This window comes from Onychomys torridus, chromosome 8 (genome assembly GCF_903995425.1).
Source record: "Onychomys torridus chromosome 8, mOncTor1.1, whole genome shotgun sequence".
NCBI classification, from domain to species: Eukaryota; Metazoa; Chordata; class Mammalia; order Rodentia; family Cricetidae; genus Onychomys; species Onychomys torridus.
The window spans coordinates 55,566,141-55,584,000 of record NC_050450.1 but is presented as its reverse complement, the minus strand read 5'-3'; the positions used below and the strand labels follow the sequence as shown (position 1 = coordinate 55,584,000).

Here is a 17,860-nt window from a genome sequence, read left to right as displayed (position 1 = left end):
AGTTCAGGGAAACGGATGGGAAAAGACGGGGAAGAGTCCATGGTGATGCTTTCTGAACCTCTCTATACCCAAGCACATGCTGGGCACTTGACATGGCGTCAAGCCCTCCGACTCCTTGACCACCATCCGCCGTGAGTGCTGTTATGATGTTCATTTTCTGATGGGAAAACGAAGACAGAAAGAGAATGAACTGGACTGAGGTCACACTGCTAAAAAGTGGGGGCTTCTGAGAGGTCAACCCAGCAGATTCTAGGACCTCCTGACCTCTGGGCCTGGGAGGTGATACTCCCTGAAGAGCTCCATCCATGGGGCAAGTGTGAGTGAGAGCACGTAACTCTGTCCACGTGAGGTGAGACACAAAGTCTCTGAGGATTTAGTAAGAGAAAAAGTATAAATTTCATCGGAAAGGAGATAAGTATGGTACCAGAATATTGTGACCTGCAAATGTGGCTCTGTTTCCCCCATTTCTTTGATAAAAATGAATTCTCTAAAGCACTTTTCAGAGCATAATCATATTATTGAAAATCATATGTGGAAAATTACTTTCTGTTTCCAATTGGGTTGTTTAATTTTAATGATTTATTTTTACTTGTACTTTTTTTTTAAAAAAGTGTGCATTTAAACTTTTAAAATATATTCTATGCATATGAGTGAATGTTTTACCTGCATGCATGCATGTATGTATGTGACCACATGTGTGCCTAGTGTACAAGGAGGTCAGAAGTAGCTGGATCCCCTAGAACTGGAGTTATAGGTGATTATGACCCACCATGAGGGTGCTGGGAACAGAACCCGGGTCTTCTGTAAGAACAATAAATGTTTGTATTCACTGAGCCACCCTTCCAGCCCCAAGACGTGCTTTTTTCCCCAAGACAGGGTTTCTCTGTATAGCCCTGGCTGTTCTGGAACTCACTCTGTAGACCAGGCTGGCCTTGAACTTAGAGACTTGCTTGCTTCTGCCTCCTGAGTACTGGGATTAAAGGCATGTGCCCCCATCTCCAGCCTAAGATGTACACTTTTGACAGACCTTTTTTGTATTTTGTTAAGACAGGATCTGACATTGTTGTCTAGGCATCTTAGATCTCACTCTGTAGCCCAGGTTATCATGGCAATCTTTCTGCCTTAGACTTCTGAGTAGGCATGAGATATATCATACCCTGCTTCTGACAAATTTTTTATTATAATTCCACACTCTTATCCTTCATGCTCATGGCAAAATATGTCAGGAATCTGCTGTGGAAAGCAACGAAGAGACCGGAGAAGTTCACTCTGCCAACATGTTTTCTGGGGAAGCCAGGGCCAGCCCTACTTCCGACAGGGTAGTACTGCAATACTTTATAAAACCACTGGGTGGCACCACTGCCTCTTAAATAGACAGCTCATGGGGTCCTCCCTCCCTGCTCCTTCACTGTCCCGGGAGTCTGTTTTGCACTCTCAGGTAGAAGAAACTTACAGACTGGACTTGTAACTGGAGGTCATTTTTTTCCTGCAGCAGGGAGACCATTTTCTCCTCCAGCTCCTTCCGGCGAGCCTCAGATCTAGCCAGTTCTTCCTTGGCCCGTTCAAAGTCCTCCTTCATGGTGGCCATCTCCTTCTCAGCCTCTGCGCTCTTCAGCAGGGGCTTGATCTTGAAGAACAGGTTCATCCAGGGCCAGTGCTTGACATTCATGAAGGAGCGGACATTGTACTGGATGCAGAAGATGGACTCCCTGTGTACCCACAGAACTCAGGTTAATTACCCACAGCATTCTCTAGCTCATTTTGCACTTAAACCCCCACCCCCCACCCCACAGGTCCTAGAGTCTTCATCCTTCTCAGCTGGGTAGAAAGGGGGTACGCCTAAGCTTTGCAGACCAGAGTAGGTCTGTGAATGAGGGGCACAGGACACAGCATGAAAAGACTAGGAGGAGGGAAGGCTGAACCCTTCATGCCAACTCCAATATCTCAACCAGGCTTATTTGTACCAGGTCCTTCTTTGCCTGCCTATATCTAACGATACCCTTGTCCAAGTATTGGAGCTTTCCATGCATGCGTCTGCTCTCCGCTGTGAACTGCTGGGTTTGTTTCCATATCCCCAGGGCACAGGGCGGCTGCTCAATCAATGCTGGACAAATGACTGAATGAATGAGTGAACGAAGGAGTACTTGAATATTCAGAAAGAGCACATGAATATTCAAAGACCCAGAGCAGGAAGTGATGACCAGCTGGTGGGTAGGAGGGTGGGGTAAGGGAGGTGAGACTCCGCCTTACCTTCTCTCCATCATCTTCTTGAACTCCACCCTCATCAGGTAGCCCCTGCACACGGCCTGCGTGCGTGTCATCAGGGTTACCAGCTTCTCATCTCTCATCTCCTCCAGAAGCCCCAGGAGCCCCGCTTTGAAAAACACCTGTGTGAAAAGAGAAACCCGCCCACACGCTCCTCAGTGGTGTTCCATCAACCTCCTGATGGAACCTGCTTCTTCCCAGTTCCAGCCTCGACACCCAGAGTGCTTCCAGGCCTCACTTTCCAGTGGCTCAGGTCTCTGTGTCTGCACCTCTTGGGCTACTGTAGTGTGCTCTCACGTAGGTCCCAGCCCTATCAACCCCCTGGACTAGTTCTGCATCCAGGCAGTCAAGACTAGCCGGGAAAGTAACCACGGGGCACAATTGTGCCCAGATTCGGAGATAGTCACAGATGGACCTGTCTCCCACCCACCTGGGCTCTCAGTTGGTTGCCCTCAGACCCGTTGTCCCAATGTCCCAACTGTCCCCAGCAGGAGCTCCCTCTGGAGCAGCTAGGAGCCCAGGCTCTTCTTTCTCAGGAGCCTGGCTTCAGAGTCAGGCTAAGATGGGAAACTAGCCTTTAGCACTCCCTGCTTGAGTATTTAGCATGCCCTTGGCCTCCTGGGACCTTTGCTTCTTTGGCCTCCCGAGGACTCAATGAATTACGCATCCCTCCTTATCAACTCCCACATCAGTTATTGTGACGAGTCAGTGAAATTTGTCTGGATCGTTGCACACACACACACACACACACACACACACACACAATGACTAGAAGTCCTTGCATTGGTTGGAATTACCCTTTTCAAGTCAAGACCCTAGAGTCTGCCCTACATTCTATGCACTCTGAGCCTCTTTTTCCCCTGTCTAAGACACCAGAGTCCCCTGCTTGCTGCTCCATTTTCTAACGTACAATTCTTGCCTCTTCAAGATCAACACAGAGCCAGAACCCCCAGCCACAGACCCAGACTCCTCTGCCTGGGCTGTGAGACAAGGTTGGTCAAGCTGACCAGATGCAAGACCCTTCCCTCTGATTGGCTGACTAGCTGCCAGGGTTGAGGGAGTCTCCAGGCCATCTGTTCTCACCTTGGTATGGCCGAACCGGAACTGTTCCCGGTCCACGTCAATGGAGTTGAGGAGTTTCTCAGAGGCATTCTTGCTGTCAATGAACTGCCCTTCTGGGATGGCACTGGCGTTAAGGATCCGGTACCTGGGGAGAAGAGGTGATGGTTTTGATCTTACAAGATGGCCTTGTACTTGAGAACAGACCTTCTAGAACCTTCTGCTCCAGTCTTAAGATGGTGAGTACTGTGCTGCTAGTCTGGGAGAGCTGGGGGGGGGGGACCCAAAGGTGGGCTCTAGGGTATGGCGGAGGGAGAGAAGCATGGAGGGAGGAAGATGGGCTGAGCCCACTTCCCAGAAAATTTGCCTTCAGAGATGGCTCTTATCTAACCTGGAAGAGTTTTGGATTTAGCTGCAGCTCAGAGACCTGATTCCTCCTACCTTTCAAGGGGTCTGGACTTCCAGAAGGAAAAAGGTGTTCTAGAACAGTAGATTTCCACTAGCAGATTTGGCTTCCAGGGAACACCAGGTAATGTCTGGTATTTTCGATGGTCACAACACAGGAATGTGGTGTGTGGCTTTGCTGTGAACATCTTTGGGTAGAGGCCAGAGATGTGGCTAGGATCCTCTAATGTACAGAGAACCTCTATACAAAGGATCATCTAATTCCAGATGTCCATCACGATGAGGCATCCTTCTTTAAAGTGACAGTCCAGCTAGGTCTGACTATGACTGATAGATCAGTTAGGGTCCATCCCAAGACTCACTGTGGACGTGGGGTGATCCTTCTGGCACAATAAAGTCCAGAAAGCCTGAGAGGCTTGTTAGTGCACCAACTGCTGAGGCCAAGGGTGCTTTGGATGGGGTGTGTGTGTGCAAAATCTGTCCTCATAGGAGATAAACACACGGAAGAGGTAACCTACCGCTGTTTGAAGTCAGCATAGAGGATTCGGCTGGGGAACCCTTTTCTGCATATCCGAATGCCCTCCAGGACCCCATTACAGCGTAGCTGATGCATGACCAAGTAATGGTCCATCACACCTGGGGGGAAACATGGGGGGAGGGAAGTGGGTGGTTTTTCATTATTTGTTTTTGATGGTCTAAGACACCATGAACTTAGACTTGAGCATGTTGAGATCAGCACTAAGCAGGGTGACTACAACTTGTATAAGCATCCCAGAGGAGATGGCCCAGTCTTCTGGGAGACTCCAGCACCCCAAGGCCATAGGAAGGAGATCTTTAGTCTGTCAGAGGCCCTGTTTTAACTAGGCTCCAAAGAAAGGCAGGGGTGTGTGGAAAGGCCCTGGGGCTTCTTGTTAGACAACTTGGAGAGTCTTCCTTCCCATCTCTGCTGAGGTGAAAATGTCAAATGTGCAGAGCCTGTGGGCGGAGCCAGATAAGACACAAAATTCATCCCACCATAGGGTCGGAGGCTCAGTGTGGGGGCTGGTGGCCATTTGCTCAGCACCTGCCTCAGGTAGTAGGCGCTGAGTAGAAAGTTTGGGGCCAGTGGGACAAGAGAGGCCTACGGCAGAGATGCCATTGGCCACTCTTGGTAACCAGCCTGGCCAGAGGGTTAAAGGAGAGATACAATGGCTGTTGTGCTTTCTCACCGTAAGCGCCCTAAGTTGCTAGAGAGGGGTACGGCTAAGGCTGTCTTACAGAAATTTCTAGAGTGCCTACAGGCTTTCCTGCTTGCTCCAAAGAGAGATCCTTGTAACAGTTTTCACAACTTGACTGGAGCTGTAGCCCCTCCCACTACAATGATTATCGATGTGTGACATTCATGAACAACAAGAATTCATCTTAGTGTCCTTAAGCCAAACTCTGTGCAGCCAGCAGCTACGAAACCAGACAGTGCAGACATAGAACGCTGCCATGGTGGCCCAAAGGTCCACCGGGTAGGGATTCCCTGCAGAAAGATTGGTTGAGACCAAGGAGGAAATATTCATATTCCAGAAGGATCTGGGAAGGAAACCTTAGACATCTCGTCTGCTTCCCCTCCCTCTCCCCACACTTGTGTTCCTTCCTTTTTTTGATGGTAATGGCTCCATTTTACTGATATTTTGAATAGAAAATCCATTTCAATGACTCTTAAGACTCTCATGATCCAAGGGTGCTGTTAGAATTTCTCTTCCAGCTTTATCACAAAATGAAATACTCCTTCTGGAAAACTTCTGACATTTCTACTTCATGGCTATATACAAACTTTCTTATTTCTTTAAAAAACTTATTGGTATTCATTTTTCTTGATTTTATAACATGCATTATTTTTGGTTTATATTGTTCATTTTTCACATTTCTTCTTAGTATAGCCACTGATTTTTAATTTTAGCCAGTCTCCAAAACATTATGATTATGCATATTAATGAGGCACAGGATATTTCAGTCCATGAATGTGATTCCTACTGGTTCAAAACCCAACTGTGTTATTTACCAGCTGCACGAAAGGGGGGCCTCCTGTGCCTTGAGAAGTGAAAAACTGAGGACATGACGCTCCCAGGTGTGAGTTGAGGAGATTTATTGTAGATATGAGGGAGAGCATAGCCTCAGGCATCTGGAGTGGTCCAGAGTGAACATGGCTGGCAGACTAAACCAGGCCATGAGAGGAGAGGGGAAGAAAACAGAGAGCAGGGAGAAGATAATACCTGGGAACAAAGAGACCAAGAGGACAGGTAGCCAATTGGCTGGGTTTTATAGGCGCCCCAGAAGCTGGGGGAAGGGAAGTGAGGCTCAGGTGCTGGAGAGGTTGAGGGTAGTGGGCGGGGTGAGAAGTGCAGAGAGGAGCCTGGGCTGTCTGTAACAGGTACTGGCCAAGCCAGCTGTCCACTTTGATATGTGAAATAGGCCTCTGGGACATAGGTTAATGGAAGAGCCATAGGTCCCTTTTGCCAGAGATGAAGAGAATGACTCCTTTTAGCAAGCAGGAACTATCTTCTTAAAAGCCAGGGAATGCTGGCTTTTGTCTAAAAAGGCTAGACTTTGGGAAGAGGTATTTCTTGAGACCTAACTTGCCTCAATTTCTTTCTTTGTAAAAATATAGAAAACAGTCACTTCTACTTCATAAAATGTACAATTGAGTGAAGCAAGTAAGAGGATCAAAACCCTAGCATGTGGTACAGAGCCCCACGGACCTGTGTTAGGTCAGGGCTATAACTCCATGAGAGGCCTGGTCTCTTCAAATAATGGCTAGCCTGGGTTGTTACTCACCAGGAGTCTTGGTCTCGTTGGGAATCAGGCATCGCACAAAGTGAGGATGGGTACTCCTTAAGTTGGTCATCAATTTGTTTAAATTTTCCTGGAACATAGACCAAAGCAACCACATTTCTCTTAGCACATGCCATTTCATTGGGCAGAGAAACAAGTGAATGAGTGAATGAGAAAGGTCCCAAGACAGAAACCACATACCCTGAACACAGCTGACACGGTCTGGAAAGAGGAGCCCTTCTTCTTCCCTCCCTTCTTGCTTCCTGTGGAGTCGCCTGCAGAGCAACACACAGAGCTGGGGTCAGGTGCAGAGTAGGGGGCCCAGGGAAGAGTCTGTGAAAGCATCTTCTCAGCCCCGAGACAGGAGTGTTGGCTGCATTGGCCCAAAGAGCCAAAGTTCTATTGGACTGTTCTCAGCATACACCTAAGTCACTCAGATTTGGGGACACTCAGCTTTATCACTATGCTAATGGGCTGGGGTGGGATGCAGTGACATTTAGCCGGGAGCATAATACACACTCTCAGTGTAGAGAGACAATCCTTTCCTGCAGGACTCTAATTGACATCTAATCAAATGGGTTGAGACATCCTTCTCCATGAATGGCGTCTCTCTCATGTTCACCCCTTTTATTATCAATTAATTATTTTTGGATTTTGAGATCAAGTCTTGCTAGGTATAGCCCAGGCTGGCTTTGAACTTGCGGCAATCCTTCTGCCTCAACTACTCCAGGGCTGGGATCATAGGAATAGGCCTCAGTATCCTGGAATCTAACTGCAAGAGGAAGAAACTAAAAATAACAAAACTATATATATTTATTTTTTCAAGAAAATTCTATAGTCTATTTCCTTTTTCCTTTTCTTTTCTGGGAGAAACAGCCAGTACTTATCTGAGTTTGAAGTCAGTGCTGTTTGGTCCAGTTTTACAGAACGGCTCTTTTTTCTACTTAGTCTCTGAAATTTAATCATGATTCACCTGGGGGGTGGGGTGGGAATATTCTCTCTCTTTCCCTATTCTCCAGTTACTTGTCGCTCCCTATTCCCAGGGACTGGCAAAAACATATATTTGGGTCAGGGAGGAAAGGGCAGAAAGCCTTTTCTCAGACACATATTCACCCACAGGTTCTTTGATAACATCTTCACATTGTCTCTAAGTGAGGCTGCCTTAGGAGACAGCAGCACCCTGGTCAGAGTCAAAGAAAAGCATTCCATCATTCAAGTTTAATTTCTGTTCATTTATTATACTTCTCTGCCCAAAGTGTAACTAGACATTAACTTTTAAAAATTATGTCATTGTCTACTGAATCTTGCATGCATTTTAAATCAAAGAAATTAATTGATAAATGTGTGCACTTAAATGGTCAATACTTCATATATCTTGGGCAGTTGTTTAATGTGCCACACCTATTAGCACACTGAGTGTGAATGGACTAGGACCCTTGGGAATTGGTGCCATCTGCTGTGTAGCTACTTTGGGGACAACTTCTGCAGATTTCCCAAACGGTTACATATAGGGGCTGTCTGTGGCAGCACACTCCTGCATCCTAGTACTTGGGAATTTGAGGCAGGAGGATTCCAAGTTTGGGGCATTCTGGGCTACATACAGAATTCTAGGCTACCTTGAACTACAAAGTGAGACTCTGTCTCAAACAAGCATGGCTACTGCATGTCTATGGCACCAACTGGAAAAGATACTAAGACACATGTGACCCTACATTTTCATTCCTAGGTGTATATTCATGGAGCTGACAACAGATAACACAGAAATCTGCATATGCACATTGACTGAAGCCCCAGCCAGAAAGTGGAGATGGCCCAAATACCCACTGAGAAGGCAGAGACAAAGTGAAGACTGTCCCTTCAGTGAGATATTATTGTCTATAGAAAGGAATCCAGAAGCAATACTTGCTGCAGCATGCACAAACCTTGAAAACATCAAGCTCAAGTGAAAGACCCTATCACATCTGATTCCATTTCTATGAAATTTTCAGAAAAGGCCAAACCAGGTTCAAGCCAGCCTCAGCTATATAGGGAATTCCCCAAGCCCATAACCATTTGGGAACTTATTTTAAAGTCTTGATATTATCCTTAAGTGAGGTGACAGATACACAGGCCAACTTGGAGCAGATAATCCAGAGAGAGAGAGAGTAGATCAGAGGTTACCAGGACTTAGGGACAGGAATGATGAGAGATTGCAGATGGATTATAGGGGTGATTAAGATATATTTAAATTAGATAGTAGTGATGATTGCTCAATATTACAGACATACAAAAAAAAAACCCACTGAGCTTTTTAAGTACTAATTTTATTGTATTTCTATTACGTCTTTGCTGTGGGATGTCTTTCTGGATGCTATGAATATGTGTTTCTCTGATTGGATGATAAATAAAGCTGCATTGGCCTATGGCAGGGCAGGATGGAGCCTGGCAGGAAAATCAGAGACATAGTGTGAGGAGAAAGAAGAGTAAGGGGAGATGCCAGCTGCCGCCACCCAAGAAGCAGCAAGATGCCAGCAGACCAGTAATGCCACAGCCATACGGCAACTTATAGGTTAATAGAAATGGGTTAAGTTATAAGAGCTAGCTAGCAAGAATCTTGAGCCATAGGCCATCCAGTTCATAATTAATATAAGCCTCTGTGTGTTTACTTGGTTCTGAGCAGGCTGCAGGATGGGTGGGACACAGGAAATCTTCCAACTACACATCTTAAATTTATTTAAAAAAATCATTAAACAATGAAGTATTGACTACCTCATCCAGTTTACCCAGTTTAGAGTCCAGTTTACCTCCATGGAGCTCACTGTTTTAAGGAACATTGGAAATGTGAGGAAGAAAAATGGAGCAAGAGCCTGAAGCTTGTGTTGGGCTGCTTTATCTATGAGCAGCTTTAGGATGTGAGCAGTGTTAGGGTGCTAACAGCTTTAGCAGTTTAGGCACTAGTAGCGGCGCTGGTTACTGAGTGGAAAGGTCACGAGCCACGGCCATGACTACTTAGTTTCACGGAGCTTTCCATGAAGGATAAAGCATCTCACCTGCTTCTGCACCAGCGTAGTTGGAAAAGAGGAAGGACAACAGCTTCAGGGAAGACTTCTGGTACAGCCCCACCACGGTCTCGTTCAGGGGGTCCTTGTTCTTGTCCAGCCAGCCAGCAATGTTGTAGTCCACGGTCCCCGCATAGTGCACCAGCGAGAAGTGGGCTTCAGCCTTGCCTTTGGCAGGCTTGGGCTTCTGGAAGTTGTTGGACTTTCCCAGGTGCTGGTCATACAGCTTGTTCTTGAAGGAGGTGTCTGTTGCCTTGGGGAACATGCACTCCTCTTCCAGGATGGAGAAGATGCCCATTGGCTAGAAGGAGGATGACAGAGATGGTATTTTTACCATTAAGAGTCCATGTCAGAGGCTCCATGGTTGGAGGAAGCAAAGAGAAATCCTTTGGTGCCACCATCATCGTGCTAAGAGCACTGGAATGTGATTTGTGATAGCAAGGCTTCTGGTATGTCTGACGCAGTAACAGAATGGTGGTAGATAGTACCAAGAATGGGGTCTTCCTAGATAGATTAATCTGAAACTAGTAATCCCCCTGTTTCAGATTCCCAGGTGTGGGAATAACAGAATGTACCAGCATGCCCAGCATGGAAGTCCTTTGTAAAAAGTTAACCTCATCCCTTGTTTTCATAGGAACTTCCCACTAAGAACGCCACTGTCCCTGGTCTCTTCTCTTTGAATTTTGTGTCATGTCACACTATGCATGCTGGGATTCCACTGACATGCTGCTTATAGTCTTGTATTTTAACCACTCAGGTACCACCTCAGGTGTGACAACAGTTCTGAGTGTTTCTCAAGTCTCTTTCTTTCCAGGCTTATCCTCTCTGCAAAGGGGATGCTATCTGAAGTGGCGAGGGGACTAGAGATGCCCATCTATGAGCAGATAAGAGGCAGAGGAGCAAAGTGGGGGTGCATACCATGGAGGAAAGAGGGAATATCCCTACCTTCTCTATAAGCTCAATGCAGGCAGCCAGGTCCATCCCGAAGTCAATGAACTCCCAATCAATGCCTTCCTTCTTGTACTCCTCCTGCTCCAGCACGAACATGTGGTGGTTGAAAAACTGCTGCAGTTTCTCGTTGGTGAAGTTGATGCACAGCTGCTCCAGGCTATTGAACTGGGGACAGAAATGAAATAATTTAAGTCTGAAAAATGCCTGTGAGTGAGTTTGGAAACAAAGCTAAGCAGAGTAAGCCAGTTGTTTGCCTAAATAGCTCACATCAAAGATCTCAAAGCCAGCGATGTCCAAGACCCCAATGAAGTACTGCCTGGGCTGCTTGGTGTCCAGCTGCTGGTTGATGCGGGTGACCATCCACAGGAACATCTTCTCGTAGACAGCTTTGGCCAGGGCACCCACGGAGTTGGTCACCTTGAGAACAGACCATCCATTTAACATTCATATTAAATCATTATTCCACACTCATTGGTTGCATTAAGTTGAAGCAAGAAATTGACATCATCATGGTCAAAAGTAGCTGCATGTTGACAATTTCACATCATTCAGCATCTTATTAAATATTTCTTGAGACATCTGTCTAGCTCATGATATTCTCCTTTCTTTAAGAACAATTCCACAGAAAACATGGTTTCTTAACCTCCATGGGTAAGACACATGACAGCCCTGGCCATGCTTCACTCAATCAGAGGAGAGGCCTTGATGCAGGTTGGGTGAGTTAATGTTTCTTGATAGAATTTGGAATTGGGATCAAAAGATAGTGGTCTTAATCTCAGGTTGAAAGTGGAAACATGGAGATGTAAGTTTGAAAGGGACTGAGAGACATCTCAGGCAGGAGGGGTAGAGGGAGCTTATCTAGCAAAGACATAATAAAGGAGAGAGCTGATATAGCATGTGAAACCCCTCAAAGAAAGCATCAGAGAGAGGCTGCCCAGCCTTCATTTCCTGGGTACCAGCCCTCACCTAGTGGGCATGCCTGCATTGGCATCCCTTGAGTCACCCCTGAGATCTAAGGATAATTCCCACCTTGATGTTGAAGTCAGTTTCGCACAACCTTCCAAATGTAACTAGAAGGATGCTGAGGACATGGCTGAGATAGCAGGCTATCTGAGTCAAGCGGATTCTGGGGATCTCTGTTACCTGCTGGACGTTCTGTCCTTTGGTGACATACTCATTGCCGACCTTCACTCTTGGACAACACAGGCCTTTCAGCATCTCTGCAGAATTCAGTCCCATCAGGTATCCGGCTTTGTCAGCCACTGAAGGAAGAGGAGACATGGTTGCTGGATAGAAGTAGAAGCCTCCGGGCTCTCCGATAAGCCCAGGCTCTTCCCAGAAACATGTCTCATGGTTCTTTGTGATGTCTCTATATTCTCTTGTGTTACCAGGCCTGGACTTGCCTGTAAAGCTTCAACCCATAGCCCAGTGGCCTTTTATTCTCAAGAACTCCCAATCTGTTCTCTAGATGTAAGCTTTACAAATAGTAAGCTTATGTTTCCCTTCCTTTTTCTAGGTATTGAGGATATCATCCAGGGCTTTGGGATTGCAAATGCTCTTCTACTGAATACAGGCCCAGACAGTATGTTTCTTGACTTACTTTTGGCCTACTAATATTTTAACTTCATTAACACATTAGTCAGCTGGGCATGGTGGCATACTCCTTTAATACCTGCACTGGGGAGTCAGAGACAGGCAGATCTCTGTGAGTTTGAGGCCAGCCTGGTCTATATACAAGTTCTAGGACTGTCAGGACTACACAAAGAAATCCTTTCTCAAAGCAACAACAATGACTGAAACAACAATAACAAAAAACCCAAACTAAAAAGCATAACTAAAAGTTACATAGCAACACCTGTGGGTCCCAGCAACTGTGAGTTGAGAATACTAAGAAAAAGCATTACATCTGGCTTGGTTAGATTGCTTAGCAAATAAGGGTGCCTTCTGCCAGGCCTAGTGACCTGAGTTGGGTCTCTAGGATGCACACAACAAAAGGTGAGAACTGAATCCTTCAAGTTGTTCTCAGACATCAACACATAGACTCTGATGTTCAACTCTCCCATACACCCCTCAAAAAAAAGTATACACCCCTCAATCATAGTAGGTCACACTTTTAATCCCAGTACCCAGGAGACAGAGTCAGGCGGAGCTCTGTAAATTTCAGGCTAGCCTTTTCTATATTGTGAGTTCTAGGCTAGCCAGGGGCTACTTAGTAAGATACTGTCTCAAAAAAAACCAAAAACCAAAAATCAAAAACAAACAAACAAAAAAAAAACCCAATGAAACAAACAAAAACAGAAACAAAGGAACAAAAAATTGCAATATAGCATGACTGTTTACATCGTACCAAATGTGAACGCTATCTAGAGATCATTCACAGTACATTGGAGGGGATGCATCAGTTGTACACAAATACCACCACAGTTTACGTAGGGGAGTTTAGCTGCAGAGGGCTTTGGGATATGCTGGTTAATTTCTGTCCACTTGACACAAACTAGAGACACCTTGGAAGCAGTAACAAATGAGGCATTGCCTTCATCGGATTGGTCTGTGGACGTGTCTTCTGGGCAATCATTTTTCTTGATTGAAAATTGGTGAGGAGGGCAGAGCTTCCTGCAGGGGGTGCCACTGTTGTGCAGGTGATCCTGGGTTATCTAAGAAAGGCAGCTGAACCTGAGTCTGGAAGAACACCAGGAAGTGGCTTACCCCCATGGTCTCTGCTTTAGTTCCTGCCTTGACTCCCTGCTTTGGAGTCAATCAGTGGTGGACTAAACTGTAAGCCGAATAAACCCTTTTCTTCCCTGAAATGCTTTTGGTCATGGCTTTTATCACAGCAACAGAAAGTGAACTAGGGCCTGTTAGTTGTAGGCAGTCAGTCCTTGATACCTAAGCCCGGAAAATGCCTAACGATGACTGCAGATATGTTCCTGTCATCAGTGGACATTGACTAACAGCAGCTGAGCCCATCAAGGAGGCAGAGAAATGCTTCTTCCCAGGCAGACCCTTCCCTGGCTGGGACTCGCATCTTGTTACTGGTTATGGAGACAGGTTCATTAAATTCCAGGGCGGTATTTGAGAAGTTCTTTATCAACAGCCACATGCATGCCTTATTCTGCTCAAACTTTCCCCTCTTCTTGCTGTGTCCACTTACGTGGATGGGACCAGTTAGTCACTGTTGTCACTTTTGTCCTTGATAAACCCATGCTCACTTCACACCCTCCAATTGCTGGCCTTTGCCATGTTTCCAGCAGCTGTGGAGCGGGACAAGCAGCAGAGTCTGGACTCTAGGATCGGATTGCCTGGCTCCAAACTGGACTGCTGGGCTCCGGATTTTGTTTTTGCTTCATGGTGCTTTAGTTTGGTCATTTGCAAGACTGGGGGCTAGTGACAGTGTTGGGGTTCTAGGGTTATCAGGGGACATGCCTGGTGTTTGGTGAGCCTCTGGTGGATAACTACTTTTGATACACAGATTGGCATCATCATCATAGGTGCCCGTGCCTGACTATAGTTCCCCGACTGTCGTTTTTGTCAGGGTTCTTTCTGCTGTAAACACGAGGCACATGATTGCTAGGGCAGGAAGAGGTCCAGGGACTCTACCAAGACATGTTTCTGTACAACGCACACTTGCTGAGGATCCTGGTGCATTTTCTCCAAGGTTCCATGCTTGAAGTAGGCTGACTGCTAACTGATTTATGCCCCTGTCACTTGGAGTATCATTGGTTTATGTAACTTCCCAAACATACATCTGCCACACATTCTTTTTTTTTTTTTTCTGCAGCCAGAGTGGATCACATCTCTTCCTCAGTTCCCACCGCATTATCTCTCTTGTATCTGTGCTTACCACAATGTGTCTGTCTCTCCCCTCATCTTTTGGAATCCTAACCATCCTTCACAGTCCAATTCACTGTCCTTTACTCCAAGAAGCCTTCCACAGTTACCCTGGGTCAAATGTTTCCTGTTCAGAATTCTGTTTCTCTTCCCACCATGTACCACTGAGGTAGGCAGGCATCTGTGATGGCTCCCAAGACACATGCCCCTGCTGTACATCTTGTATAGTCTTCCCTTGTGTGTGATTGGGATCTAGGAGTATGGCAGGCTATCACACCCACAGTAATGCTACTGATCAGATGGTTTAAGTTGACAAAAGGGAGATGAATCCAGGCAGAGAGAAACCAATCAGGTGAGCCTTAACCGCACACCAATAAGGTCGTTTAGATCTTCCTAACCTTTAAGCCATGTGTACAGAGCCTTCCTGATGCCTCCAGGTTTAACCAACCTGATTCACACACTGTGGGGATGGAATCAACAGGTGGGATTGTTAGGGGTGACCCACAACTATTCACCCTTTTATTCAAGAAATTTTTAGGATGCACGTGAGAGAAGAAAGGGCCGAAGAACAGGCCACACGGGGTGGGGGGGTGTGTGAGCTCTCTTGCCTTTCCTCTCTTCCCACTTCTCTCAGCTTCACCTTTAGGATTTCTCTGGGGAAGGCAGTGAGCGGCGAGAATTGTGGAGAGGAAGAGGCATTCGCCAGTTTTTAGCTCAGGGTCAAGTTTAGTAGATGTCAGAGTGGGAGGGCCAGGTGGAAGAAAACTTGACGCCCTTTTTATCAGAGGCTTTTCATGTTAGGTCCAAATTATCAGGGCAGTGTCCTGGGCATTCATATTAGTGCGCATCGAGAGAAAGCGAAGTTCACTTAGCAATAGTCCAATAGGCCGCTTATTCAAGTCCACCTTAAAAATGGAGCAAGCTTCGAGGGTGAGAGCAGATGGCGATTTGACACTATATGTCTTAACAAAATGAGTGGACTTGTTAAGGACACGAACCAAGAGCCTTGAACAACTCAAATTCAGGGTATATAATTTTGGAAGAGCAAAAAAGTTTATCTCACATAAGCTTGGGCCACATATGAACACAGGTGGGGAATCAACTCCCATCCACCTCCTCAGGTCCAGTTACCTTCGGTGCCATCCGGCTCAGCCTGCTCCTCTCTCTGCTTCTGTTTGAACTTCATGTTCCCATAATGCATCACGGCCCCCGTCAGTTTGTAGATCCCAACTTTCTCCTCTGGGCTGAAACCCAGGATGTCAATGGCATTCTAGAAGGAAGAAAAGGGTCTCAGGGATCCTCTTTGTGTATCATATGAAACAGCATTTGCTCATATAAGTGGATGAATGTGGGATATGTCAAGTTAAAGGCTAAAATCCAGTTTGAAGTATGTTTGTTTAGGTGAATGGAGATTATGGGGAGAAAATGAGGTTGTTTATTTTCTCTCATCAGATAAGAGCTAGCTATAACCTTTCCCACTCCATGTAGATGGGTTATTTTCTGAATGAGTGGGTTGGAAAACAATGTATGGTATGGGAAAAAGAATATTGTACAGACAGTGATGAAAAAATAGTGCCCCGAAGTCTCAGTTTGTCATTGTAACAAGGGAATCCCAGTGTCGTCTGTCATTTAGTAAATACACTACAGAATATTAGACCTGGGAGGGAAGGTCAGCAGAAGTGTTACCAATTTCAAATGAGCAAAGGACAAATTTTTGTAGAGATCCCCTTTTATTTAAGATATTTGGATAAGGTGCTATCTATATGTTATCTTATTAAGTCCACACAATACCTTGTAGGTTTATAAATGTTTTTATGTAAGTACACCTATGTGTGTGTGTGTGTGTGTGTGTACATCCTTCATGTTCATATATCTTGTAGATACACAGACTTATGGGTGAAGAAGTAAGTAGTATCTCTGGATCCCCATTTTCCCATGAGCACTTTAAGATGCCTCTAAGCCCATGAACTCCATAATGCTCTACACAAACAAATAAGCGCATGCTTACATCAGTTGCCAACAGCTCCTCGCTGTCATCGATGCTGGCTACCGTGACCTCTCCTTGGCTTACGAAGGGGAAGTCAAAGGGGTTGGTTGAAATCAGAAGCAAGTCTGTGAAAGAGGAAGGTGCTTTGACTCCTCAGACAGCACTCAGTCTCAGTACTGCTCCCACTGCTGATCCAGAAGCTAAGGACAGCATCCCCAGAGCTTACCGATTAGTTCTGGCTTCTTGTTTGACATGATTTGATAAAAAATGTGGTAGCTTCGTTCACTGGATAACTGGAATGTCACTCTGGATTTTTCCAGGAGATCTAAAGTAACAACAGTACGACAACAACAACAACAATCATGAGTTTGCAGGTTCCTGCATGATGCCTTTAGCTGAGCATTATTTCTGTGCATTGTGTGGACTCACAGGTTTCGATGTCCGCTGATGCGAGCTTCCCTGTGGCTCCAAAGTGTATCCTAATGAACTTCCCCTGTCAACAGCAGGTTGACAAACATGTTATTTTATTTGTGCTGCCTCTGATTCTCTGAGAGGTGGGTAGGAAGTAGGTAGAGGTGTGTGGCTGGGAGTGACATCAGAAGCACAAACACTTCCTTCTGTCTGTGTCCCTGACACCTATGTCCCCAGGCTGGGTCATCCAAGGCTAAGAGAATTCTGCCCAAAGTGCCGATCCTATTCCACAGGCTCATTTTCTGACTTCTCTGTTTAGAACCACATCAGTCTTGATTGCCTTCTTGTTATCATACCAGGCTTCCCACATTCTTCCTAACACCTTAGACTTTGTAGCTGTCTGTCTGATTTCTGTTTTGCCTTTGGGGGCTGCTTCCAAGATTTCTCACCTCAGTTTTACTTGCTGTTTCCTAACAGCAAATCCACCTTCCAGGCCTAGCCTCAGGCCAGGCTAGCCTCTCTGGCTCCCAAATGAACAACCAGGGTCTGTATTATTCCCCTTTTTTGAGATCTCTCTCTCTTTCTCTCTTTCTCTCTCTCTCTCACATGCACACACACACTAAACACTATATATCAAATGTAAAATAAACAAAATATTGTGTATTATTTATATGACATATTTATAAACTTGCATTTATGTATAATTTACAATACTAGCATGCACACACAATATATTTACTCCTTTCTTACATTATCTACTTAACTGATCCTCTACCACACTGTGAGTGAATTTGAAGGCAAAAGTCATGGCATATTTGTTTCCTTATACCATCTGTTATAACTAGTCTATGAAACATTAGATAACTCTTCAGTATTCTTTAACTTAATGGAAGACAATATAAGTTACCCCTTAGCCTACAAATGTCTGGATGGTAGAAAGTCGACAGATGTGATTGTGAGTCTGAATCAGGACCAAGTGAAGAGACATCACAACTAAGTGAGTGTACCAATTCAGAGTTCCCAAAGGCATTGTCTCCTCCTAAGACCAACACAATAACCAGTTCGATCCAGGTGTGTATAACACTCGTAACAGACACCCTCGTGCTTAGCTGTA

General features: G+C 45.6%; 1 protein-coding gene across 1 annotated transcript in view; it reads right to left on the bottom strand.

The window, feature by feature from the left end:
- The window catches only part of Myh13 (myosin heavy chain 13), a 52,020-nt gene that overhangs the window by 24,225 nt on the left and 9,935 nt on the right, over positions 1 to 17,860 (bottom strand). The window contains exons 8-21 of the mRNA XM_036196272.1: positions 16,765 to 16,828; positions 16,562 to 16,660; positions 16,357 to 16,460; positions 15,480 to 15,618; positions 11,664 to 11,782; positions 10,788 to 10,937; positions 10,515 to 10,685; positions 9,561 to 9,870; positions 6,733 to 6,806; positions 6,535 to 6,622; positions 4,248 to 4,365; positions 3,349 to 3,472; positions 2,251 to 2,387; positions 1,454 to 1,709 (exon numbers count right to left, since the gene is read on the bottom strand). Coding sequence (XP_036052165.1) covers positions 1,454 to 1,709; positions 2,251 to 2,387; positions 3,349 to 3,472; positions 4,248 to 4,365; positions 6,535 to 6,622; positions 6,733 to 6,806; positions 9,561 to 9,870; positions 10,515 to 10,685; positions 10,788 to 10,937; positions 11,664 to 11,782; positions 15,480 to 15,618; positions 16,357 to 16,460; positions 16,562 to 16,660; positions 16,765 to 16,828 — 1,953 coding nt within the window. The remainder of the gene's footprint in view (positions 1 to 1,453; positions 1,710 to 2,250; positions 2,388 to 3,348; positions 3,473 to 4,247; positions 4,366 to 6,534; positions 6,623 to 6,732; positions 6,807 to 9,560; positions 9,871 to 10,514; positions 10,686 to 10,787; positions 10,938 to 11,663; positions 11,783 to 15,479; positions 15,619 to 16,356; positions 16,461 to 16,561; positions 16,661 to 16,764; positions 16,829 to 17,860) is intronic.